The 26,850-nt window shown below is 46.3% G+C and overlaps 1 protein-coding gene across 4 annotated transcripts in view; it reads right to left on the bottom strand.

The window, feature by feature from the left end:
- The window catches only part of RASA1 (RAS p21 protein activator 1), a 371,358-nt gene extending 345,250 nt beyond the window's left edge, over positions 1-26,108 (bottom strand). For all 4 annotated transcript variants that reach the window (XM_082265664.1, XM_082265665.1, XM_082265666.1 and 1 more), the window contains exon 1: positions 25,818-26,108. In XM_082265664.1, the coding sequence (XP_082121790.1) occupies positions 25,818-26,065 (248 nt within the window). In that variant the 5' untranslated portion in view covers positions 26,066-26,108. The remainder of the gene's footprint in view (positions 1-25,817) is intronic.
- Between the last annotated feature and the right edge of the window lie 742 nt (positions 26,109-26,850).

Below are 26,850 nucleotides of genomic sequence, written 5' to 3'. Positions count from 1 at the left end.
GTTAGTAGACGCAATAACTTTTGCGCAAACCAATCAAAATACACTTATTGCGATTTTTTTTTACCAAAAATATGTAGCAGATAACAAATGTTAAAAAAACTTTGATTTTAACATTTTTTTTTTGGGAAGGTTATATAGCAGAATGTGAAAAAAATAAAAAAATTATATATATATATATATATATATATATATATATATATATATATATATATATATATATATATATATATATATATATATATATATATATATATATATATAATTTTTTTTTATTATTTTCAGAATTGTAGCTCTTTTTTTGTTTATAGCGCAAAAAATAAAAATTGCACAGGTGATCAAATACCACCAAAAGAAAGCTCAATTTGTGGGGAAAAAAGGACATCAATTTTATTTAGGTACAGCATCGCACGACCGCACAATTGTCTGTTAAAGTAACGCAGTGCCGAATCGCAAAATATGGCATGGTCATTAAGGGGGCAAATCCTTCCGGTCCAGAAGTGGTTAAAAACCATAATAATATGACAAGCATGTTTACTGCTGTTCTCTAATGCAAGGAACAATTTCAGATTTTGACGCTTTGACCCTCTAAATGGTCTTGATTTTCCACTATAACTAACCGCAAATTCAATTCAGTACTTAAAAGGGGTTGTAAAGTCAGAAGGTTTTTTTATCCTAAAGCATTCTAGGTCTTTACATGTCATGTCAATGGTTAAAAAAAATTCCAAGTGTATATTGATTGGTTTGTGTGACAGTATAGTGTCAAACTTGCGTTATATACTGGAATTTTTTTTTTTTTATACTACTAATAGCAGTGATCAGCAACTGCAACTTACAGTATAACAGGACTGGGATAATGCAACGGGAAATCTGACACTAACAGACTAGCTGCCACTGACATTATTACAGCGATTAGTGCAAATATAATATATACACGGTCGCTGTACTAATAACACTGGGTACAAAGGGGTTAACATTTAGGGCGATCAAAGGTTTAAATGTGTGCCTATGTGTAATATTGTGCTGCTTTTACTAAGGATCTTTTTTTTTTTCCCAAAAAAAAAAAAAACACAACAAGATCCCATCAGTGAAAAGAGCTCTGTATTACTTACAATCACAAACTTCTGTTCCATGAATCACTGAGCTGATCAGCAGGTCCAGGGGGGGGTCAATCATTGGCCGAGATCTGCTGGTCAGCTTGTGCTGTAACAAATCACGTACTAGGTTCATGATCCAGCGCAAAGAGGTCGCTTTGTCGCCACACATCTACGTTAGGCAGTCGGCAAGCGAATACAACGTCCTCAGATGCAGATTTTGTGTTACAAATTTGAAGGCAGTGCAATTTTCAGAGCCTGTGTGAATGCCCCCATTAAAAACAATGCAGCTGCATTCATATCTGTAAATAAAAATTAACAGTTGTAAACGTTTTTTGCCCATGTGAATGGGCCCTAGGCTGTTCTGCAAAAGTAATATATAGGTGTGATGGGCACATGGGTTCATGAAAACACAATTTTTTAAAAAAACGCCTCTGTTACAACATATGCGTGAATGGCATTTGTGCGCGAATACACTCTACTGGGCAGAATATAAATTTATGCTGGCCATTGGAATGTATTTATGTGAATAAGGCACGTGTTTATGCACATTTGTTCTGCTCAAAAGCTCCTCGCAGAATACGCCTTTGATAGTTTTTTCCTACCTGTAAACGCCTATGCGTGCATGGCTAACAAAGTGCTTTTAATGGCAAAAAAAAAAAATTACAAAACAGTAAACACCTGTATAATGGGGCTCATAGTAATGTGGTAACACTAATTCAATGCATTTACTAGAGATACCTGGTAGATCTTCCTGGTGCCCCTCTTCCCTGTTGTAAACTGACCACACAAAGCCCAGAATAAAACCAGTTTGAGTGTCAGGGCTTGCTTTACAGAAGTACAGGGCATTAATGCATAATAATTGGATTTTTGTCTTACCGTAAAATCCTTTTCTCTGAAGTTCATTGACGGACGCAGTCTCTGTTCTTCATAACAGTAGGGTTATACTGCCCCTACAGGAGTAGGACACTAGGCAGAAAAAAAAGTTCTTGCTGTGCCTATGGGCAGTTTTAGGGAGTAAACCCTCTCTCCCTGCTATAGGATGTTAGCTTTGTATCAAACCAGTGTCAGAAAAAAATACCAACCCAACTCAAAATAGAGGGGCGAGTACTGCATCAGTCAATGAACTTCAGAGAAAAGGATTTTACAGTCAGAAAAAAATCCAATTTTCTCTATCGTTCTTTGACTGACGCAGTCTCTGTTCTTCATAACAGTAGGGAAGTCCCCAAGCAGTGCCATAAAACATGAGGGGTGGGAACAGCAGAAAATAATTCCCCAAGGCTGAACCACAGCCAACCAGGCAACATAGGACTCATCAGAACAACAAGATAAGACCCACCTGAAAAAAACCCTCAAGGGAGAATAAGAAACCCCCTTGAACAGCAGCCTTCAGAGAGGCATCCGCAGATGCCAGCACATTCACCTTATAAAATTTTGAGAAAGTGTGCACGGACAACCAGGTGGCCACCTTGAAAACTTGCACTACCAATACAAATAGTGCAGCGCTAAAACCAAATAACATTGAAAAAATAAAATGGCAGATGTATAAATATCAATGAGAAAAGATCATATGCATAAATATCAGTCCAAAAAAAAAAAACACTCCCAGAAGAAGAAGCCAGAAGATCATGCAAGGAGATAGGGGTGACTGAAAGGATGGATGAGCACACTTCACACCCCAGGTGATAAAGAGATCTCCTTACCAAAAACAGAGGACCACCAAGTTATAAGTGGTCAAGCAGGCATCTCATCCAATTCACGGGAAGAAAGCTGTTTAAGGACTCCTAATCGATTCCCAAAGCATAAAGAAATCCCCAGACACGCCAGGTCACAAGAGGCAGGACAATCATCGGTCACGTGTAAAGGAAACAAATACTTCAATAGTGCATTCTACATTTATCAGCAACACACTAAGATCATTACACTCATGATTTGTCTGTTATTAAAAGGCACTCAAACAAACACTGGGGCACCACCGTGGCGTTCACGTGGGCTCCGTCCGGCACAAGCCTGGCTTCCAGGGGGGGGAAGGAGCCGTCCTCCAATCGCAAGCCAGGGGGCGTGATGCCATCACCGTCACTGACCACGTCCTACTAGTTTCGCCGTGCAAACCTGCACTACCGATGCCTGATGACGGAAGGCCCAAGAGGCTCTAAGCTCCCTTGTAGAATGCGCCTTAACAGGGAGAGGTGGAACCTGACCCTTAAGTGAATAAGTCTGCACAACCGTCTGTCTGATCTGGAAATAGTCGCAGCAGACGCAGGCAGCCCTTTCTTTGGTCCATCCGTGAGAACAAAGAACGAATCCGACTTTCGAAAAGACTTAGTAGTCGCCAAGTACACCCTAATTGCCCGAACCACATCCAGTATGCAGCGCAAATTCCTTAGGATGCTTAGCACACAAGGAAGGCAACACAATGTCCTCATTTAACCACTTTACCACTGGAGGATTTTGCTGTCTTACGTGTGGGCCACTTTTTACGATTCAGCACTGTGCGACTAACTGACAATTGCGCGGTCATGCAACGCCATACCCAAACGAAATTTTTTGCGCTATAAACAAAAAAAAAAAAAGCGCAAATTTTGAAAAACAATATTTTTCACATTTTTTTTTTATATGAAATTCTCCCCCCCCCCCCCCAAAAAAATATAAAAATCTAAACATTTTTTAAATTTTTGGCCAATTTGTTTTCTGCTAGCTATGTTTGGTAAAAAAAAAAAAAAAAAAAATCACAATAAGCGTATTTTGGTTTGCGCAAAAGTTATTGTGTTTACTAAGGTAAAGATTTGTCATTTTTGGTGTTTTTTTTAACGAGTAATGGTGGCGATCTGCAATTTTTTTTGCGGGACTGCGACATTGCGGCGGACAGATCGGACCCTTGACTGACATTTGACACTTTTGGGGGTACCAATGACATTAGTACAGTAATCAGTGCTATACATATGCACTGTTACTGTAAAAATGACACTGGCAGGGAAGGGGTTAATTTTATTGGAGAGGGAGGGGTTAATGTATGCCTGGTGCTTACTGACATGTGTGGGGGGAGGTGACTATGTGACACAAGGACAGATCGCAGTTTCAGCTATGCTGAACCCTGCCTGTCACTTAGGAGATCTGCCCGCTTTGTTTACACAAGCGGGCGGATCTCCAGACTCGATTCCCCGACGATCGGGGAAGAGCAGCGGCGATTGCCGCTGCTCCTCCCCTGGCTCGACTCCCACTGTGACTGAATACAGCGGGAGCGAACCTCCGGCGGCGCGCGGCGCCGAGAGAGGGGAGTGTCTGGCGACGTAGGTCTACGTCGCCAGACGATAACAAACCACTTTGCCGCAGTAGAGCTCTAGTGAGCAGTGGCAAAGTGGTTAAGGGGAAACTGGCAACCACCTTCAGAAGAAAGGACAGACGAATCTGGACGAAGCACCACTTTTTCCCTGTGAACCACCAGATAGGCAGATCAACAGGACAACGGTGCCAGTTCCAACACCCTGTGCACAGAAGTAATAGCTACCAAAAAAAGCCCCCTTCTGGAATAGGGTAAGCAGAGGAATCTCCCGAATATTTTCAAAGGGAGGTTTTTGGAGAACCGACAGCACCAAATTAAGATCCCAAGGTTGCACCAGAGGAGCAAAGTGTCGCACCCTCTGGATAAAGTTACGCACCAGGGAATGGGTGGCTAATGGCCTCTGGAAGAAAATAGCAAAGGCCAAAATCTGACCCTTGATAGTACTCAAGGCCAAATTTTTGATCAACTCCCCGTTGAAGGAAGACCAAGATCCGAGCCACCGAGTAAGAGCGAGGAGGAACCCCAAGAGCCTAACACCAGGCAATAGGGATCAACCGATTATCGGCAATACCGATATATCGGGGGCAGATATGCACTTTCCCCGATAGATCGGAATTGGCCCCGGCTGTTACCGATATTGCTGTGACGTCATCGCGTATGTTGCGCCACCGCACACTGGAAGTCTGGGACAGCTTCTGTGGCCTTCTTAGGCCGCCTCCCTCAGCCTCGTTTTGGAGTATCACAGTGCGCACAGTGTGTTTTACAGCCGCCGCAGCCACTGGAGTCTCTGCACAGTCGGGACAGTGAGTGATTCAATTTCTTCTCAATAATACAGTAGTGACCAGTCACAGTGCACAGTGTGTAAAACAGCCGCCGCGGCCACCCACCCACCCACAGCTGCCCGGTGCCAGTCAGCCACCCACACACACACACCCACAGGCCTGTACCAGCCAGCCACAGGATCTGGGCCTGTACCTGCCAGCCAGCCACCCACCAAAGCGTGCCAGCCAGCCACCCACCCACCAAAGCGTGCCAGCCAGCCACCCACCCACCAAAGCGTGCCAGCCAGCCACCCACCCACCAAAGCGTGCCAGCCAGCCACCCACCCACCAAAGCGTGCCAGCCAGCCACCCACCCACCAAAGCGTGCCAGCCAGCCACCCACCCACCAAAGCTTGCCAGCCAGCCACCCACCAAAGAGTGCCAGCCAGCCATTTTGTTTTAAGGCTAGTATATAATAATTCATTAGTGTCTCATGTTTCAATGGAGATGGATGATTATAGAAAAATTAAAAGTGTGGTCTGGGACTATTTCTCTTTTCCATCTCCAGGAAAATCAGCAGTACTGTGCAACACCTGCAAAAATAATTTAAGCATGGGATCAATAACTGCAAAAACACGTCTAATCTTTGGGCCCATCTAGGAGTTAATCATGTTGAATTGTATAATGCAGCACAGAAAAAAAACAAAATGAATCACAAGGTGAAACATCACTTTTCCAGGCAACAATAACAGATATGTTTCAGAAAAAAAAAAAAAAAAAAAAACAGGTGGCTAAAATCGGATGGAAGATCCCAACTGCTGGACAGAGTAATCAAAGAGATGATGGTCACTGATAACCAGCCATTTACAATAGTGTCTGACTCTGGATTTAAGCATGTGGCACCGTGCGACCTAATCGCCGGGGCTTCACCCAATGGCTTGTAGATTCCCAACTTAGTCGGGGGGGCGAGAGCTTGAAAACTGACAAATTGCAGTGAAGTGGAGGGATACACGGAATGTTTTCGTTCTCTCCTCCATTCACGCAGACACGACGGTCCAAATTTATACGGCAACTGGTGTTTTGGAGAAGCCCCTTTGTGTCCACGACTAAAGCCTTAATATGGGAGGGGTGGACCTCAATGACCAGCTTTTGGGGCTGTACTTTGTTGCCCGTAAAGCCATACGCTGGTACAAAAAGAATAAGTTATTACCTGATAACTCCCTTTCCAGGAATCCTCCAGGACGGTCACATGAGAGATGGCTCCTCCTCCTACAGGAAACACAAGCACAGTTAGGTTTAAAAGGCCGCCTCCCAGGCTGCCCCACAGTTGTAAAAAGATGAACTGGCCTGCTTAAGAGACTAGCTCAAACTATAAATTCTAAGTATACCAAACATTAATAGGGTGGGGGTCCACCGTCCTGGAGGATTCCAGGAAAGGGAGTTAGCAGGTAATAACTTATTCTTTCCCAAGTCATCCTCCAGGACGGTCACATGAGACCCCAACGATGCATACCTAGGGTGGGACTACTGCCTGGAGCACTTTGCGACCGAAGGATAGATCCTGGGCGGAGACCAGGTCGACCCTGTAGTGTTTGACAAATGTCGAATCACTAGCCCAAGTGGCTGCCTTGCAGATTTGTTCTGCTGAGGCCCCAGCCTTTTCTGCCCAAGATGTTGATATAGCTCGGGTGGAATGAGCTTTGATGCCGGCAGGTAAACTTTTATTTTGTCCTGTGTAGGCGGTGTGGATGGCCATCCTGATCCACCTGGCTATGGATGATTTAGAAGCTGCTTCACCTTTCTGAGCACCTCCAAAAAGGACAAATAAGTTAGCTGATTTCCTGATTTCCCTGGTAGCTTCTATGTAGTGCAAGATACACCTCTTGACATCCAGTGTAGAAAAAACTTCCTCACCTGGTGAGGTTGGATTTTGACAGAATGACGGAAGGACTACCTCTTGCGTCCGATGGAAATTTGATGATACCTTCGGAAGGAAAAGAGGATCCTTCCTCAAGATTAGTTTGTCCGGAAAAATCTTTAGGAAAGGCTCCTTCATGGATAGAGCCTGTAAGTCACTCACCCTTCTAGCTGAAGTAATTGCCACAAGAAAAGCCGCTTTCAGAGTAAGATACTTCAAGTTAGATTCCTCCAATGGTTCGAAAGGGGCTTTGGTGAGTGCCTGAAGTACTAATGTTAGGTCCCAAGGGGCTAAGCTAAGATTTTTGCTAGGCCTGGACCTTTGTATAGATTTGAAGAATCTCTTCACTAAAGGATCCTCTCCTATAGGTTTTTCCAGGAAAATAGATAGTGCTGCAGCCTGTACTTTAAGGGTACCCACAGCCAGACCCTTGTCTGCTCCGTCCAGAAAAAATTCTAGCACTGTGCTAATGTCTTTCAAATTTTTGTTGCTGTGCTCCATCTTAAGTCTGTACGTCTTCCATATCTTGTTGTAGATCCTCCTGGTTACGGGTTTCCTGCTCTGGAGCAGTACTTCCGTGACCCTTGTAGAGAGTCCTTTATTTAATAGTATGCTCCGTTCAGGATCCATGCCGCTAGTTGTAGCGTCTGACTGGAGGGGTGATGCGCTCCTTTTTGAGCCAGAAGGTCTTCCTGAGCTGGTAACATCCAGGGTTCCTCCTCCGCCATTTTCCACAGCGGGGAGAACCAAGCTCGTTTCGGCCAGAAGGGTGCCACCAGTATTACCCTCGTCCCTTCTTGATGGATTTTCCTGATAGTTCTCGGAATCAGTTGTATCGGTGGAAATGCGTAGGCCAGGCGAAAGTTCCAGGGAAATGCTAGGGCATCTATGCCCAGCGCTTCTCTTTCCTTGTGTAGGGAGAAGAATGACCTTACTTTTCTGTTGTTCGCTGTGGCGAACAGGTCCACCTCCGGTGTGCCCCACTTTTGTACCAGCAGATTGAAAACCTGTTGATCTAGTTCCCACTCTGCTGGGTCCAGTTGCTTTCTGCTCAGTAGATCTGCCAGTACATTTGCTGATCCCTTTATATGCACTGCCGAAATGGATAAGAGGTTTGCTTCCGCTTCCGATAGGATTTCCTGCGCTATTCTCATCAGGGGCTTTGAGCGTGTACCACCTTGGTGGTTGATGTAAGAGACCGTCGTCATGTTGTCTGACTGGATTTGGACATGTTTCCCTTTTGTCTCTTGTTGGAATCCTATCAGTGCCTCTCTTACGGCCGCCAGTTCCCTCATGTTTGAGGATACTTCCTCCCCAGAGTGGCACCAGGTTCCTTGTCTTACCTGGTGTCCTATGTGGGCTCCCCAACCGAAGAGGCTTGCGTCCGTCGTTATCCTGATCTGTACTGTCGGCATCCAGAGTCTCCCTTGAGATAATAAGTCTCCCTTTAGCCACCAGGTTAGCGACTGCTTTACCAATGGTGGGATCTTTATTAAATCGTCCAGCTCCGCGGTCTTCCCGTTCCAGTGACTCAGAAGATGTCTCTGTAGGGGTCTCATGTGGAATTGAGCCCACTGCACTGCAGGGATGGCTGATGACATGAGGCCTAGGACCATCATAGTTTCTCTTCTTGATATCTGGCGTAGGTCTATCAGGCGTCTTGTAGCTTCTTGAAGCTTCACAATCTTGTTCTCTGGTAACAGGATTTTTTGTGTTACTGTGTTGATTCGGTAACCCAGGAACACTGTCTCTTGTGAAGGGACTGTTTGATTTCTGGGTGTTGATCACCCACCCCAGAGATGTTAGGAAGTTCTCTGTTGTTCTGAGACTTCCCAACACTTCTGCCTCTGACTTGCCGTATATCAGGAAATCGTCCAAGTAGGAAATAATCTGGACCCCTTTTACTCGGAGGACCTGGACCACCTCTGCCATGATCTTGATAAAGATTCTTGGTGCCGAGGAGATTCTGAATGGGAGTGCCTGGAACTGAAAAAGACGCACCCTTGACCCCAACTTGGTTGCGAACCTCAGAAACTTTTGATGTTTTAAGTGTATGGGCACATGTAGGTAAGCGTCTTGGAGATCTAGTGTTACCAAAAACGCATCTCCGGGAAGTAGCGTCCTCACTGAGAAGATGGACTCCATCTTGAACCTCCTGTACCTTACTCTTCGGTTGAGGTCCTTGAGGTTCAGGATTAGGCGATGTTTGCCTGAAGGTTTTTGTCTTAGAAAGACTCTGGAGAAAAACCCTTCCCCTTGATGCGCTAAGGGTATCTCCTTTATTACCTCCTCCTGTAGTAGGTTTGATATGGATATATCCCAGGCTTCCTTTGCCGGAGGTGTTCCTGGTAGAGAGGTTACCCGAAATTTGTGGGGAGGATATGTTACAAACTCTATCTTGTAACCTTCCTTGATGATATTCACTATGAAATGATTGGTGCAGAATTCTTCCCATTGGGGAAAGAAAAATCTCAGTTTCCCCCCTACCGGCCTTCTGGCGTCACTGAGGCTTGCCGACATTGCTGCTGTTGTTCTGGAAGAGGTTGTTTGGTCTACCCCTGCCTTTATTGTATACCCACTTCTTCTGGGTATTGGGTTTTCCCCCTTTGGGTTGTGTGTCGCCTCTTGAGCGACGAAAAAACTTTTTCTGTTTTTCCTTCTTCTTGGCGGGGAATCCTTTTGATTTGTCTGCTGACCTTTCCAGGACCTTGTCCAGTTCCTGGCCAAAAAGTAGCTTCCCATCGAAGGGGATACCACACAGTCTATTCCTAGACGCATAATCCCCCTCCCAGGTTTTAAGCCAGAGGGCTCTTCTTGCGGAGTTTACCAAGCCAGTAGTTCTGGCTGCGATTCGTACTCCTTCTGCTGCTGCAGCTGCCATGTAGGCCACCCCCTTCTCTATTAAGAGTAGGGAATCCTGAGCTTCTTCGCTCCCCCGGACCTTTTCCAGCTGTCCCCTAAGCTGTTCGAGCCAGAATGACACATTCCTAGCCACACAGGTATTGGCCATACTAGGCTGAAAGGATGCTGCCCCTGCTTCATAAGCCCTCCGAAGCGTCACGTCGATCTTCTTATCCATCGGGTCTTTTAAGTGGCCCATGTCTTCGAAGGACAGGTCCGACTTTTTTGATACTTTGGCTAGGGGTGCGTCAATTTTTGGGCATTTGGCCCAAACCTCAACTGCTTGATCAAAGGGGAATCTCTTTTTCAAAGCCTTCGGGAAAAAAAGTTTGTTTTCGGGACATTCCCATTCCTTCTTAAAGATCCCTTCTAGGGAGTGGTGGACCGGAAAGGTACGCGTCTTCGGCACCTGAAGTCCTCTATATAGTCGGTCTCTTACTGATCTTGTTTCTTCCTTTTCTTGTAGGTCTTCTGTTACGTATATTGCCTTTAGAAGTTCCTCCGTCTCTTCCGATGGGAATAGGTGTCTGGTCACTTTTTCTTGAACCCCACTGTCATGCCCTTCTGAATCCGAGCTGTCTCTTAGGAGTTCTCCTTCCTCATCTTGGGAGTCCGAGTCTGAGGATTCTTCCACTGCCCTAGTGACCGTTTGAACTCTTGTCGTTTTTGTGCGGTACCCTGACGTGGATGGTTGGTCCGCCTGTCTCATCCCATCTATGGATGATTGTAATGCTTTTAGCGTGGATGAGACTTCTTTCTTGAAATCAAGAAAATCTTTTCCTAGCGGCTTGGATTCTTCACCAATAACTTTCTTAATGCACTTGGGGCATAATAGTTTGTTTGAATCCGTTGGGATTTTTGTTCCGCAGATGCGGCAGTACTTCTTCTTAGGTTTAGTCGCTGTTTCTGTAGCCTCTGCGGGTTTGAGCTGCAGAAGGGGAAAGCAGAGAGAGACAAAAGCCCCATTATCGCCCGTCCCTCAAGGGTGCTTACCCCCTTTACCCCCCTTATGAGGGAACTACCACCGACTCCCCCCCCCCCCTGGGTTTCCCCCCCCCTTTTTTTTTGGGGGGGGGGGGTGGGGGGGGCCGTGAGAGCGATGGAGTTGTCCCCTGCTCTTCCCCTTCCCTCCACTTACCATACTCAGGCTGGGGCCACAGGCAACAGCCTCTGGTAGTAGGGACTGGTCCTCCGCCATTAGGACCGCCTGGAGGGAAGGAATCCTGCAGCAACTTGATTTGCCTGCGAGTAGTCCGCCTGTATGTGCGAGTTGGCGCCTTTTGAAAACAAATTTCCCGCCAGGGACTCGTTTGGCGCTTTCCCCGCCATTTCCGGCGCTTTTGCCCACTTCCAAAATGGCCACCGACCCACTTCCGATGGCGGCGCTATTTTAGTTGCGTCATATCCGCCGCGACAGCGGCGACGCTGGCTGCTGCAGTATACGCTGGTTACTCCACCGGGAGCCCAGCGTGGAACAGATCTCTCCGAAGGGTATGGCGTGCGGCTCAGGTGCGGCCTCCGGCTGGCCGCATGGTCCCCTCATAGGTCGGCTTCTCCTCAGCCCCCGTGGAGCAAGGCAAGCAGGTGAGGCAGATTCCCTGGAGAGCACCTGGCCTCAGGTCTCCCATCATGTATCCGCCCCAATAAGGAAGAGAGAGTAGAGGGTATTTTTGCAACCCCCTCCTCCCCCTCGGAAGTCCTCCTCCTTCGCCCCCATTACTGGTACCTGCCTGCCGGATAATCTTATCGGCCCAGGCTGGTGGAAGGAGGAGGTATCCCAGGACGCCTGCCCAGGATAGGGGAAAGAAAAATAACAAACAGGGGATGTTTTAGAAGCCATGCATGTGTAAGCAGGACAGGAAACACAAGAACTGTGGGGCAGCCTGGGAGGCGGCCTTTTAAACCTAACTGTGCTTGTGTTTCCTGTAGGAGGAGGAGCCATCTCTCATGTGACCGTCCTGGAGGATGACTTGGGAAAAAGTGCCTGTTTATTCTAATCGGCTTTGCTGAACGCTTTTGTGCTATACAAAGGGAAGTGGATCCTTCCTACAATTCCAGGTTGAGATCTTCAGGTGCTCCTGCGCAACTTCCCCTACCAGATGCATGACAGGCATTTTTTGTATGCCATCCCGAGTACCCCTGCCCAAAGACACCCCCAAAAAAGACGTTGTGTCTGTAATAGGCGCAGATTTAGGCGTGACACCCGTTATTGTTGTCCCACCTGTCCTGGCCAAACTGGTCTCTGCATCAGGGAATGTTTCGAACGCTACCACACACTAGTAGAGTATTAGCGTAGGGTACAGCACGGCACAGTCTAGGGCACACTTACACAGGGTCTCGAAAGATGTTCGATGGCTATCGTCATTGTGAGAGACCCCAAGCTGGAATGTTGCAGTTAAAGAAAAAATAAGTGTTAAAAAAAAAAAAAAAAGTTACAAAAAAATATAAAATAAAAAAGCCAAAAATAGTTGTCGTTTGAGTTAATTTTCTGTTCTTACTATGCTCTTCTACTCTTCCTACTTTTACTGTACTTTGTTACTGTTTTTCATTGGTAACAATTTTTTACTTTTCAGGTACCAATGTAATGTTTTATTTCTATTCTATTGTTAACCAGTTTGCCTTGCAGGTACACTCATCAGCTGCCACACTGATTTTATATATTCTGACACAAACAGCGTTTGCGCTCAGCATATATGGAAATCTCTGATGGCAGTGCTGTAGGTGGTAATTTCACCACTGCAGTTAAAAAAAACAATAGGTATACATGGCGTTTGTCATGTATACCCATTAGAAAGTGGGTTGGATGTTTCGGGCGGCTAATGATGGGTATACTACACATTATCTGGTGGATATTTCTTCATCCACATCGATCGATGTGGATGAAGGAATCTGTTAGGTTCTCTTTTTTTTGTTCAGCCCACAGGCTGCATGAAAAAAAAAAAAAAAAAAAAAAACCTACAATCTATGGCAAACAAGGACCAGTAATTTAAATTGGATTTTGATTTCTGCAGATTTAGGCATCATCTTGGTATCGTTTTTTTACAGCCAGCGGTCGGCTTACATGTAAAAGCAATCCTAGTGGATAATTGGCCGCTAGACTGGTTTTACAAGCAGTGGGAGGGGACTACCCCCCCTCCCACCGCCTTCCGCGTTTTTTCTCGAGCTCTCCTGTCCCACCGGTTAACCAGAGAGTTCAGCCGGTGGTTCAATTATCTAACCATAGAGCTGATTAGTGACAAGAATGGCTCCAATCATCTCTATGGCCTAAGATACCGGAAGCTACGAGCATTTCAGGACTTGGTTTCGCCAGAAATTAACAGCGCCATTGGGAAATTGGGAAAGCATCTTATCACACCAACCTTGGTGTGGTCAGATGCTTTACAGTCAGAGGAGAGATGCAGAGTCTAAAAGACCCTAATTAAAAAAAAAAAAAAAAAAAAAAAAAAAAAAAAAGGACCTGTCACTACAGATTGCTATCATAGGGGATATTTAAATTCACTGTGATAATAAAAAAAAAAAAAAAAAAAAAAAAAAAAAAAAATGAAAGGAAGATGTCAAAATAACAGAAAAGCAAAATAAATAAAAAAAAAAAGAAAAAATTCAAACCCCCCTGTCCCCCGTGCTTGAGCACAAAGGTGCACGCAAGCATTGGTCTAGTGTCATATGTAAACAGCATTTGCAGCATGCATGTGAGGTATTGCCACCAACGCCAGCTCGAGGGCAGTAATTCATGCAGTAGACCTCCTACCAAAGTGGTACTTTTTTTTTGCCACTGCACGGCCGTGGGCAATTTCAAGCATGTCATGTTTGGTATCTATGTACTCGGCATAAGATAATCTTTTACATTTTACCAATTAGGAATTATATAGTGCATTTGAGCGGTTGTTTTTTTTTTTTTTTTTTCGCAAAAATTGCGTTTGGAAAATTTGTGCGCAAATCCCGTTTGACGAAAAAAATTGCAACATCCACCATTTTGTTCTGTAGGGCCTCTGCTTTAAAAAAATATATAATGTTTGGGGGTTCAAAGTAATTTTCTAGTAAAAAAAAAAAAATAAAAAAATTTTCATGTAAACAAAGTCTCAGAAAAGGTTTGGTCTTCAAGTGGTTAGAAGAGTGGGTGATGTGTGGCTAAGATTGAGCATAATATGCCAGGACAGTTCAAACACCCCCCAAATGACCCCTTTTTGGAAAGTAAACCCCCAAAGCTATTTGCCAAGAGGCATATGGAGTTCATCGAGTATTTTATATTTTTCCCCAAGTTTCAGGAAAATGACAATTTGTTTTTTGTTTTTATTACACAAAGTTGTCACTAAATGATATATTGCTCACACATGCCATGGGTATATGTGAAATGACACCCCAAAATACATTCTGCTGCTTCTCCTGAGTATGGTGATACCCCATGTGTGAGATTTTTTAGCAGTCTAGCTGCGTACAGGACCCCGAAAACCAATCACTACCTTCAGGCTTTCTAAGGGCGTAAATTGTTGATTTCACTCCTCACTACCCATCACAGTTTTGAAAACCATGAAATGCCAAGATAGCACAAAACCCCCCAAAATGACCCCTTTTTGAAAAGTAGACACCCCAGGGTATTTGCTAAGATGCATGGTGAGTATTTTGCAGCTCTCATTTATTTTGGAAAAAAAAAAAAAAAGGTAAAATGCATTTATTTTTCTCTTTTTTCCAATTTCAAAACTTTGTGACAAAAAGTAAGATATGCAACACACTCAAAATGCATCTCAGCAAATAGCTTAGGGTGTCTACTTTACGAAAAGGGGTCATTTTGGGGGGGTTGTGCTTTCTTGGCCTCTGAAACTGTGATAGGTAGTGAGAAGTGAAATGAACAATTTACGCCCTTGGAAAGCGGTGATTGATTTTCAGGGTCCTGTACGCAGCTAGTAGACTGCCAAAAAGTCTCACACATGGGGTATCCCCATACTCCGGCGAAGCAGAAGAATGTATTTTGGGGTGTCATTTCACATATACCCATGTCATGTCTGAGCAATTTATCTTTTAGTGACAACTTTGTGTTAAAAAAAAAAAAAAAAAAAAAATCGAATTTTCCCAAAACATGTGGCAAAATATAAAATATTCCATGGACTCAACATGGCTCTCAGCAAATAGCTTGGGGTCTCTACTTTCCAAAATGGGGTCATTTGAGGGGGGGGGGAGGGTTTGTGCTATCTGGACATTTCAGGGCCTCCAAAACCGTGATAGGTAGTAAGAAAGTGCAATGAGAAATTTACGCCCTTTGAAATTCTGAAGGTGGCGATTGGTTTTCGGGTTCCCGTACACAGCTAGGCTCACAAAGTCTCACACGTGGCATTTGTGTACTCAGGAGAAGCAGCAGAATATATTTTGGGGTGTAATTAAACATATACCCATGGAATGCGTGAGCAATATATGATTTCAATGACAATTTTTTTTTTTTCATCATTTTTCAAACACCTGTGACAAAAAAAATTAAATATTCAATGGGCTCAACATACCTCTCAGGACATTCCTTAGGATAGGTAATTTGGGGGGGGGGGGGGTTGTACTGCCCTGCCATTTTAGCACTTCAAGAAATGAGATAGGCAGTCAGAAAGTAAAAGCTGCATAAATTCCAGTATTTACACCATAGTTTGTAGACGCTATAACTTTTGTGCAAACCAATAAAAATAGATTTTTTTTTTGTCAAAGACATGTAGCTAAATACATTTTGTCAAAAATATATGACAAAAATTGTATTTTAAAAAATATCCAATATACTCAAAGTAGAAAACTTAATTTATTCTCAAAATTGTCGCTCTTTTTTTATTAATATCGCAAAAAATAAAAAAATAAAAAAAATCGCAGAGGTGATCAAATACCAATAAAAGAAAGCTCTGTTTGTGGGAAAAAAACAACGTAAATTTCGTAAATAGATAGTTAAATTCACGCAGTGCCAAGTTGAAAAAAGTGGCCCGGTCATTAAGGGGAAAAATCCTCCAGTCTGAAAGTGGTTAAAATTATTGCCGTGAGTGCACTATTGCAGCAGTTTATTATGCTTTAATGCACAAATCAGAATGATGTAAAAAACTAAATGTCCCTGCAATTGAAGTTATCTTATCAGTTCTCATGCAGTTAACCGGTTGCCGACCGTCGCACGACTACATACGGCGGCGGTCAGCCCCGGCCAGGCAAAGTGACGTGTATATATACGTCACTAGCCTGTCACTTCCTTGTGAGCCAATAGCGGGCGAGCGCGCGCCCGCGGAGGCACGCGCCCGCCACGGCTCGTTCCCTAGGAAGTCCGTGCGTGTGACCGGCGGACCCGATGTCCACCGGTCACTCTGCGATCGTCGGCGGAGAGGGAGAAAGGCAGGCTGCTAGTGTAAACAAGCCGCCTGTCATTCTCCCCTGTGTAGGAATGGTGATCATACGGTTCTACTATGTAGGACCATTGATCATTGTTCCTACACTAGTAGCCACAGCCAATCACAGTAAAAAGCACGCCCCTAGGGACACACTAAACCCCTCCTTTCCCAATAAAGTTAACCCCTTCCCTGCCAGTGTCATTTTGCAGTAACAGTGCATATGTATAGCACTGATTACTGCAGTATGGTCACTGGTAACCCCAAAAGTGTCAAAAATGTCAGTCAAGGGTCTGATCTGTCCGCCGCAATGTCGCAGTACCGCAAAAAAAAAAAAAAACACAGATCGCCGCCATTACGCGTTAAATAAAAAAAAAAAAAACACCAAAAATGACAGAAATCTTTCCATTAGTTAGTAAACGCAATAACTTTTGCGCAAACCACTCAAAATACCTTTTGCGATTTTTTTTTTTACCAAAACATATGTAGCAGAAAACAACTTGGCCAAAAATGTTAAAAAAAATTAGATTTTTACATTTTTTTGGGGGGAATTTCATATTAAAAAAATGTGAAAAATATTGTTATTTTTGCAAAATTTACGCTTTTTGTTTATAGCGCAAAAAGTAAAAATCACACAGGTGATCAAATACCACCAAAAGAAAAGCTCTGTTTGTGGGAAAAAAAAAAGGATGTCAAATTAGTTTAGGTACAGCGTCGCACGACCGCGCAACTGTCCATTAAAGTCACGCAGAAAAAAAAAAAAAAAAAAAAAAAAAAAAAAAAAAAAAAAAAAAATCGCAAAAAACCCCCTGGTCAGGAAGGGCGTAAAATCTTCCGGGCTTAAGTGGTTAAGGTGTGAAGAACGAGCCCTTAATGTTAACAAATAAAGTTTTACATGTTCATTAACAGATTTGTGTCAAAACTTGTGTTTATTTTGCAAAATTTTAAATGTACAAAAGTATCGGCCAATACAGATACGCGATCGCCAAAATATCGGTATCGGAATTGGCAACGAAAAAAAATGATATTGGGCAATCACTACCACGCAATATACGACTTCCACATACAATGATAGATCTTTCTAGAAGTCGCTTTTCTCGTTTTAAGCAGAGTGGGAATCACTGAAGCAGACAATCCCCTGTCCTTCAGCACCTGGCTTTCAACAGCCAAGCCGTCAAAGCCAGCGACTGTAAAGCAGGATGGAAGATCGGCCTATTAGACAGTAGATCCTCCCTGAGAGGAAAGTCTCCAAGGAACGTCTGCGACTAGCCTGACCACAAGGATGACCAGAATCCATTCCACCTTGATCCTGCGAAGAAGTCTTAGCAGCAACCTGAGAGGGGGAAAGGCATACATCAGCTCATACTGACCCCACGGAGCCACCAGCGCATCTTTGGCGTCTTCCACAGGGTCCCGAGAGCGGGCCACAAACCTCTGCACTTTTCTGTTGAGCCAAGATGCCAACAGATCTACATCTGGAGTGCCCAAAGGAAGGCTTAGCTGCTGGAACAACTACGGATGAAGAGACCATTCTCCTGGAACCAAGGCCTGCCGACTGAGGTAATCCGCCTGCCAATTTTCCACTCCTGGAATGTAAACGGCAGAAAGAGCTGGAACAAAACGTTCCACTCAACGAAGGATGCTCGCCACCTCTAAGGCTACCAGGTGATTGACATAAGCCACAGCCGATGCATTGTCGGACTGAATGCGCATTGGACAGCCCCGAAGGTACTCCGTTCAGTGAACTAGGCAAAGCCTGATCGCTCTCAGCTCCAGAACATTGATCGGTAACCAGGATTCCTCCAGCGACCAGACCCCTTGAGCCGAAAGCTTGCCTAGAACACCTCCTCACCCGCACAGACTGGCATCCGTTGTTTGAGCGTTGGGGACCAAAGCCACCATATCAAGGACCCCCTGGTCACCTGGCTCAACTAGATCTGATTGTCCAGGGAATTTGGATCTTTGTTACATTAGAGAAGGATTTCCCTTTGGAGAATTATTATTGTGTGGAATTGAGCGAAAGGTACCCCCTCAAAGGACGACACCATCAGTCCCAGAACTCTCATACAAGTCCAAAGGGACAAAGGGACAACCAGTTGCTGGACAGCAACGGCTGAATCAGTCTGGAGCTTTTGACATTTTTCTGGAGGAAAAAACACCCTGGCTGAGGACAAATCCAAAGTCAGGCCCAGATAGTCCAGTCTCATTGAAGGAACCAGGGACGACCTCTGGAGTTTCACAATCCACCCAAACTCCTACAATGTTCTCATGGTGATATCCAAGTTTGTCACCAGCACTGGGGGAGACTCTGCACGCAGAAGCAGATCATCCAGGTAACCCAGGACCGATACCCCCCGCTGGCGTAACAAAGCCAGGACCGGAGCCAACACCTTTGTAAAGACCCGAGGGGCAGAGGTGAGACCAAAGGATAATGCCACAAACTGATAGTGATCCTCTCCCACAGCAAAAACGCTGAAACCTTTGATGTCCTGCACATAATGGGATGTAAAAGGTAGGCATCTTTTATGTCTATGGAGGCCATAAAATCCCCCTGGTGTAGGGAAGCCACCACCGTGCGAACAGATTCCATCTTCAGCGCTTTTAGGTCCAGAATTCGACGCACCTTGCCCTCCTTCCTGGGACCGTAAACAGGTTTGAGTAAAAGCCCCAAAAACATTCTGAATTCGGAACCGGATCTATTACTCTTTGTTGTAACAGGTCCAGCACCGCCCTAGAGAGCTTGTAAGCGATCCAGGGACAGTCGCACATTGGAAGGGGAAAATCTTACCGGAGGGACAGATCGAAACTCGATCTTGTAGCTGGACCGTATGACCTAGTGGACCCACTTGTCTTGTAGCCGGGATAGCCACAGGTCCGGAAACCAGCAAAGACGTCCCCCCACCCAAGATACGGGTGAAAGCGCACCTTCAGGCCGAAGGGGCCTTATCCGCAGGTCTGGAGAAACCCAACTTCTGTTTTCCAGACTATGGTCACTTGGAGTCACTCTGGGAGGTCCTTGAAGGACTTTGATCCTTTATCACTTGCCCAAGGGACAAAAAAAAAAAAAAAAAAAAAACTTGTGTGCTGAAAAGGAGGGACCTCGTCTACGACGAGGGTCCTTACCCTTTTTAGCCTGTGGGAGAAACGTATTCTTAACCCCTGTAAGACCTTTGATAATGTCATCAAGGGTAGCCCCAAACAGGCGATCACCCTGAAAAGGTAGATCAGTCAAAGACTTCTTGGAAGTCTGATCCGCAGACCAGCATTTTAGCCAAAGCATATGTCGGAGGACCACTGCCGAAACGGACAGTCGGGCCAATAGTGGAGCCACATCCAGCGAGGCATCCAGTGAGGCATCGCAAACAAAGTGCAGCCCCTAAATCAGCTGTTCCGTCAGCTCCGCAAAGGCAGAGGGAAGTTGTACCCCCTCCAGGTCACGGCGTAGTAACTTAGCCCATTCAGTCAAAGTTTGAGACATAAGGGCAACAGTAAACAGCGGTCTGAGCGCAGACCCCGTCAGGGAGTACATATTGCTGGCCACAGACTCTGCCTTTCTATCCGCCGGATCCTTAAAGGACGGGGAATCCTCCACTGGGATCATGGTAGCTTTATTCAGTCTGGAGACCGGAGGGTCCACCGTAGGTGGCACAGTCCACTTTTTAATAAGGGATTCCTCAAAGGGGTAGGGCATAGCAATCCGCTTAGGCACCCCAGGGGGGACACTTCGGGCTACCCCACTCTTTTTTGACCATGTTGTCTAAATACGCGGGAAGGGGAAAAACATTAGCCGCTCTGGATGGCTTGTGAGTGCCAAACGCAACCTGCGCCTCAGTCGCAGCTGTGTCCTCCATTTTTAGGGTTTCACGCGCAGATACAACCAGTGCGTCTATTAGCTCCTTTTCTCGCGCAGTGGCGGAGGGAGAGGTGTCATCCTCACTATCAGAGGAGACAGGGCACGAGGCGGTAGACCCAGCAGGGAGACCCACGTCTGTGGTGGCTGAATCAGATTCAGAATCTGACACATTCGATGAGGCAAAAGGTAGGTGGGGGGGGGGCGTTTTTTCGCACTTTGCCCTTTACAGGCCACCTTCACCGGGGACACAAAGGATTCCATGACCGCCGCCAGTGCATCTTTGGATAGCTGGGATCCGGAGGGCCCCGCAGCCTCCTTGAGGGGGTCAGATGGGGAAGAATGTTCTGCAGGGTGCATGTTGCACCAGTGGAACCCCACAGCAAAAAGTCTAAATAAAAAATGCCCACTGCGTTATAGCGCCCCCCAAGAGGTAAGGCAGAACACACAGAGACCCCCAGCAGATAGAGACCCACCCAGACTCACCACAGAACGTGTCTGCAGCGATCTCAATCAGCAGAGAAAAAAACCTGAGTGTCAGCACTAGGGTATAGGGAGGGGCTCCTCCACCACCAAAAACGCCTCTAGGGACTCCAAGAACATGGCTGCCATTGAAATTCAGAGGTAATCCACTGCAAAATGGCCGCTCAGGTGTACCAAGATGGCCGCCGAACTTCCTCAGCACATGGGCTACAAGAAAGTGGCGGCCCGTGCGGCATACGGAGCTTTTAGGGGCCCTCGAGGGGACCCCCCAGCCTCCTGGATGGGATCAACAGGAAAAGGGGCCCTGGAGCAAGAGGTAAAAATTCCCTCACACAGCAAAGTGGGGGGCTGTCGGCCAATAGGAACGCTGCGACTCGGGCCTAAACCTGGTCACAAGTGACCTAGTGAGATGTTTAACTCTCAGGGCCAGTCCCCGTCCAGTGGGACTATGTCGTGGCCGACCTAGAGGGGGGCTGGGATCTGCGCACGCTCGCAGGCCAGCTGGGGTGACCACTGGATCTATATATCTAGCCCGTCGCCCAGATCTGGCATAGTTGCTTGTAGATCTCACAGGAAAAAATCTGGTGAAAAAACTAGCTAGAAAAACCTATCTAGAAAAGAAACTTTTGCCAGGACCAGAGATCCCAGCAAGGAACTAGGGCCTCACTCCTGACTAGGCAGATTAAAACTGAAATACTATAGCAGGGAGAGAGGGTATACCCCCTGGGACTGCCCATAGGCGTAGCCAGCACTTTTTTTCTGCCTAGTGTCCTACCCCTGTAGGGGGCAGTATAACCCTACTGTTATGAAGAACAGAGACTGCGTCCGTCAATGAACAATAGAGAAAGTCTGTTTACCTGACACAACCCCCCCCCCCATGATAGCCTTGCTGATTCGCAGCCAGGTTTGGGGTAGGAGCCACTATTAGCTGCTCAGAGCTAGTAGAGATGCAGTTTCTCCATGTGAGTGACATAATGATCAGCTTCTTCCCTGCCCTGACTTGCTGAGTGACAGAGAGACTCCAGCTGTCAGCTGCTCAGAGCTAGAAGAGCTGCAGAGGTTTCACCTGTGAGTGACATGCCGGCCCCCACTATACAGAAAAGGTGGGTAAATGAGGCTGTGTAGCCTATAACCACATCATAAAAGGGTCAGAGAAAAGTTTAAAACTATTTGCTAGTATGGCCAATATATAGTTTTAACTTTGCTACCCTAAGCCTATGTACTTGTATGTTCACATAAAAGAGACTGTTGCAGAAGGGACTAAGAAATGCACAAAATACAATTGGCCCTGTACAATATGATCACTGTGACCAATCACAGTGGTCACAACAGGTAAACAAATGCTATAGCCATTGACTCTCTCCCCTCACACTGCTGTCTGCTAGACAGAGCTAATCTGTGCCCAACTGGGTCACTGTGCAATTTTACTGTACAAAAAACACACAGTGCAGCCCCATGCAGTGCCCTGATTGCAACCAAACCAATGTAACTGTCATACACCAGAGCCACCATCCCCCACCATGTTCCGGATTGCAGCCACATTTGTCTCAGTGTCCCCAGTGCAGCCATCAACATATGTACCAATGTCACAGACATACCAGTACCTGATCATTGTCAAACTAGTGCAGCCATCAACATCTGTACCAGTGTCACCATCATACAAGTACCGGATCATGGTTAAACCAGTAAAGTATCATCAGTGCAGCCGTTACCATCTGTGCCAGTGTCACAGTCACACCAGTACTTGATCACTGTCAAAACGGTAATGCCACTATCAATACCGGTACCAGTGTCACCATCATACCAGTACCGCATCATGGTCAAACCAGTAATGTCAACAGAGCCATCTTAACCCAAACGCCATGTCCAAAAAAGATGTAAACTAGCGAGGAGGCCTTCCAGACGCGAAGCATGACAGATGACAGTAGTACAGAATGAAGGATGACAGTAGTACAGAACTCTCATGGTCAGATTCTGCATATGAATCAATGGAGTTCAGTAACCAATAGAGGGGAAAAGAGCTAAAAAAAATTGGTGGGTGTACTGAGCAGCAAACAGGCACCAGCAGTGCTGTACATTGTGGTGAAGTTTTGAGCTCCAGCAGTGCAGCACATCCAGATGAAAGGCCAAGTACAAGTAGAGGGGTAACAGATCAGCTATAAATGGTTAGTGACCCAGAGGCATTTTTAAATCCTTTATTGCTTTCTTCTTATTCAGCAACAGCTTTCATCTTCCCATTTTCAGCGCAACCAGGAATTGGTACACAATGTAATTGTGTACCAATGCAATTGGCATGCCCAGCAGCACTGTCAATATAATCCCAAATTATTTTACACCAATCGCGCAGTTAACTTTAAAATCTATCCTGGACTTACCCTTAAATGAAAAAAAAAAAAAGCTGCAGTAAAAAAGAAACCGTGACCCTTAAATAGAGGGATAAGCCCTTTCTTCCATCTACGAAGACATCTCACTGGAAATCTAAGGAAAGCACAGTCTGGTCCAAAAAATGTGATTGCATACATGACTAATCAAATCATGGGAAGTGTGGATTATAATGACCAAATGATGCAGCCCTACTTGACAACCAGAAGATCCATTTACTTGTACACAAAAGTGTCCATATACCTATTCCAATTAGCCATATAAAACTCCTACATCATCTATCATAAATTCACAGAAAGGCCTAGCTCCCTCCTAAACCATCAAGGAAACTAGAACAGCCTTATTTGCCAGGAAGGCCGTACACCTAATAACCCGTTGTCCTGATGCTGTCAACAGGCTTCATGAGAGACACTTCCCAAATATTATCCTTCCTACCCAAACAGGTCGAAGACCCCAGAATAAACTGTTATGTATGCACCAGAGATGGAGTAAAGAGTGACAGACATTACTATTATCCCCAATGTTCCACACAACCTGGCTTCTGCATAGGAGACTGCTTCTATTAGCGAAGGTATGATAATGTTTCTCCTGTGTCCAATAAGCTGCATTTTATCTGATGTCCTACGTACCGACCATTTTCCTGTTTTCTCAACCACGTTTCTGCCTGCCACCTGGACTGATATCCTTTGCCTGCTTACTGACCTGACCCAGGCTTGTTAATTAACTATGTTTTTTTGCTTTCTGCCTGGACTGATCTTTTGCTGGCTATGATAATGCAAGGCCCTGCCACTGAAATAGTGAGCGAGGGGCTCCAAAGTTGTGTTTCAGAGAAATTAAAACATAACTTTTGTTTTTTCCGGGTTTTCTAATTCCTAGATCAGGGTCTGGAGTCCAGAGACTTCGAAGAGCTTTGGGTGAGAAGAAGCTTCTGTCCATGTCCTACTAGATACCACTGGGCTACTACATTTGAGCAATACCCCATTGCATACTGGCCACATCTCTGCCCGCTGCCTGAACTAATCCTTTAGGGTGGAGGCTTCAGGTAGTGGTGCACTGCCGCTTGTAATAATCCAGCAGTATCGCGGTCCTCTCTCAGCACCTCCTACCATCCACCCTGAAGCCTTCTCCCTGCTGTGCTTATCCTCTCTGCCACCAACATCTCACCAAACTCCTACACCCAGAACGGATTGTGGTGGATGACCTCTCACAGCGGGAGGATATCATGATGGGTTGCAAAACGGATGTGTCCCTTCCAACCTGTTTGAGTAGTGCAGATTGGATAATGCCTCCGACAATCTGTACATGCACAGTAGTGATATCACTTCTCCAGCTGGAGTGACATCAACCCTGCGCATGTGCAGATCGTTGGAAGCATTATCTGACAATCTTAAGCTTGTTTCACATGGCCGCTCCGGATTTATTCTCCGCTGCGGGACTTTTTTTTTTTTTTTCTTCACGGAGCGGATGACACTTGTGTCATCCACTCCGTATGTCCGCATATCATCCCATCCGTTTGCGGATGATATGCGGACATAATGAATGTCTATGGCATTGCAGATGTCAGCGGATGACACTGCTGACATCCGATTTTGCTTCCTTTCCGTTTTTTGAGCGGATGAAAAAATAGGGTTCTGTTCCGTTCCAAAAAACGGAACAGAACTGAAAGGAAGGAAATCGGATGTCAGCGGATGGTATTCCGCTGACATCCGCAATGCCATTGACTTACATTATGTCCGTAAATAATCCGCAAAAAAAATAGGATGATTTGCAGACATACGGAGCGCCCATGTGAAAGGGCCCTAACACTATTCAACAGAATGCCGGCTCCCGATCAGTGCTCTCAGCCAATGGCTGAGAGCACTGACAGGAGTGTTCTGGGGGGGGGGGGGGTGTCATAACACAATGACAGGGGGACAGGGGATGTCATAACACAATGACAGGGGGGTGCCCCCTAGCAGGGGGGATCGCTGTACTGCCATGGGAATGTTAGTACAGCAGCTCCGACCTGAGCTGTCGGTGTGGCTTCATGTGTGGGTGGACACACAGGATAACAGACGGGTCTTTAGGGCAGTAGACCAAAACCTGTAAAACAGACATCGGACAGCTGCGGGACAGAGGACTAAGCCCCCGGACGATTTGACATGTCAACTCACAGCCTATTGCTGGCACCATCCGCATGCTGCACTAATTTTGGTGACTTCTGAGCCAATTTCAATAGACATCTATGCATGAACCCGCACAGATGTCTTTCAAATTGCCCTGGAACTTGCAATGAAATGCGGGTTCAGATGAACTCACACAATATCAAACCCCCACCTCCAATGTGAACGAGAGTGAAGGGTTGTTTAGGTGCCATTACCGGGGGTGATCCTGCCTGGAGTTGGGAATGACTTCTCCTTATCCTGGCCCAGCAGATCTGCCCCTGTAGTATGTGGGGGGCTCTGTCTGCTGACAGCTGTCCATGTGGGGGCGGGGAGGCAGGCTGGGTGTGCCCTGTACTCGCTGGACGGTAAGTACTCACTGGTTGGTAAGTGTGTGGCAGGGGGTGTACTCACTGGACGGTAGGTACTCACTGGTTGGTAGGTGTGTGTGTGTGGTGGGTGTACTCACTGGTTGGTAGGTGTGTGTGTGTGTGGTGGGGGGGTGTACTCACTGGACGGTAGGTACTCACTGGTTGGTAGGTGTGTGGTGGGGGGGGGGGGTGTACTCACTGGTTGGTAGGTGTGTGTGTGTGTGTGGTGGGGGGGTGTACTCACTGGACGGTAGGTACTCACTGGTTGGTAGGTGTGTGTGGTGGGGGGTGTACTCACTGGTTAGTAGGGGGCGCACTGAGCGGGATCTCCACCTCCTCCTCCTCATACTCCGGTCCGTCCAGTGAGTCCGCTTCTTCCACTGGGCCCAGCACCAGGCCGTCCAAGGCTAAAGGCAGCGGCGGCAGCGGAGGGAAGGCGTCCGGGGCCTGCTGAGACAGCAGTGAGGCGCTGGTGGCTAGGAGTGCCGCCTCCCCCCCGCCTCCTACTCCTGTCAGCAGCCCGAGAGAGCCGGGAGCCGCCGACATCCCCGAACTCCACACAGGCACGGTCCAATAGAGGAAAGAAGCAGGTGTGTGCCGGCGGGCGGGCGGGCGGGCGAGTGGCCGGCCGGTGTCGGCTGTCGAGTGTCTTCCTCTCTCTATTTCTCTCACACACACACCGAGCTGGCTGTGGGGAGGGGGCGGGGACCGCACGCGCCTCACACTAGCCCCTCACGCGACGTTCTTTCTCGAGGCCCCGCGCGTCAGGCTCGAGCACGCACCCGCAGACCAGCCCGGACTCGGCCTGTGCACACAGCTCTGGAGCTGGAGTTTTTTTTTCCTCAATAACTTTATTGAGAGCAAACTTTTCCAGCAGAACAATGTTTATCCTTCTCATGGAAGCCCTTCACATTGGGGAAATATTTTACACCATTAAAAAACAATGAAAACTCCTTCTACGACTGTTTGATGTGAACCTGTTCCAGAGCAGTCCTTGAAGTGGACCTTTACCCATAATACCTTGATAAAAATAATGTTCTTTTGCAAGAAACATACATTCCATATTAAAGCGGAACTCCACCCAAAAGGGGAAGCTCTGCTTGTTTGCTTACCCCCCCCCCCCCCCCCCCATTGCTGGCACATTTGGCACCTTTCAAGGGGAGCAGATTAAGGTTGCCACCTCATCCCTTTAAACCAGGACACATATTAACCACTTTACCACCGGAGGATTTTGCTGTCTTACGTCTGGGCCACTTTTTGCGTTTCGGCACTGTGTGACTTTAACTGACAATTGCGCGGTTATGCAACGCCGTACTCAAACAAAATTGACG

Source organism: Pelophylax lessonae (assembly GCF_965119305.1).
Source record: "Pelophylax lessonae genome assembly, chromosome: 1".
In the NCBI taxonomy this organism is placed as follows: domain Eukaryota; kingdom Metazoa; phylum Chordata; class Amphibia; order Anura; family Ranidae; genus Pelophylax; species Pelophylax lessonae.
This window is presented reverse-complemented; position numbering and strand designations above follow the sequence as displayed.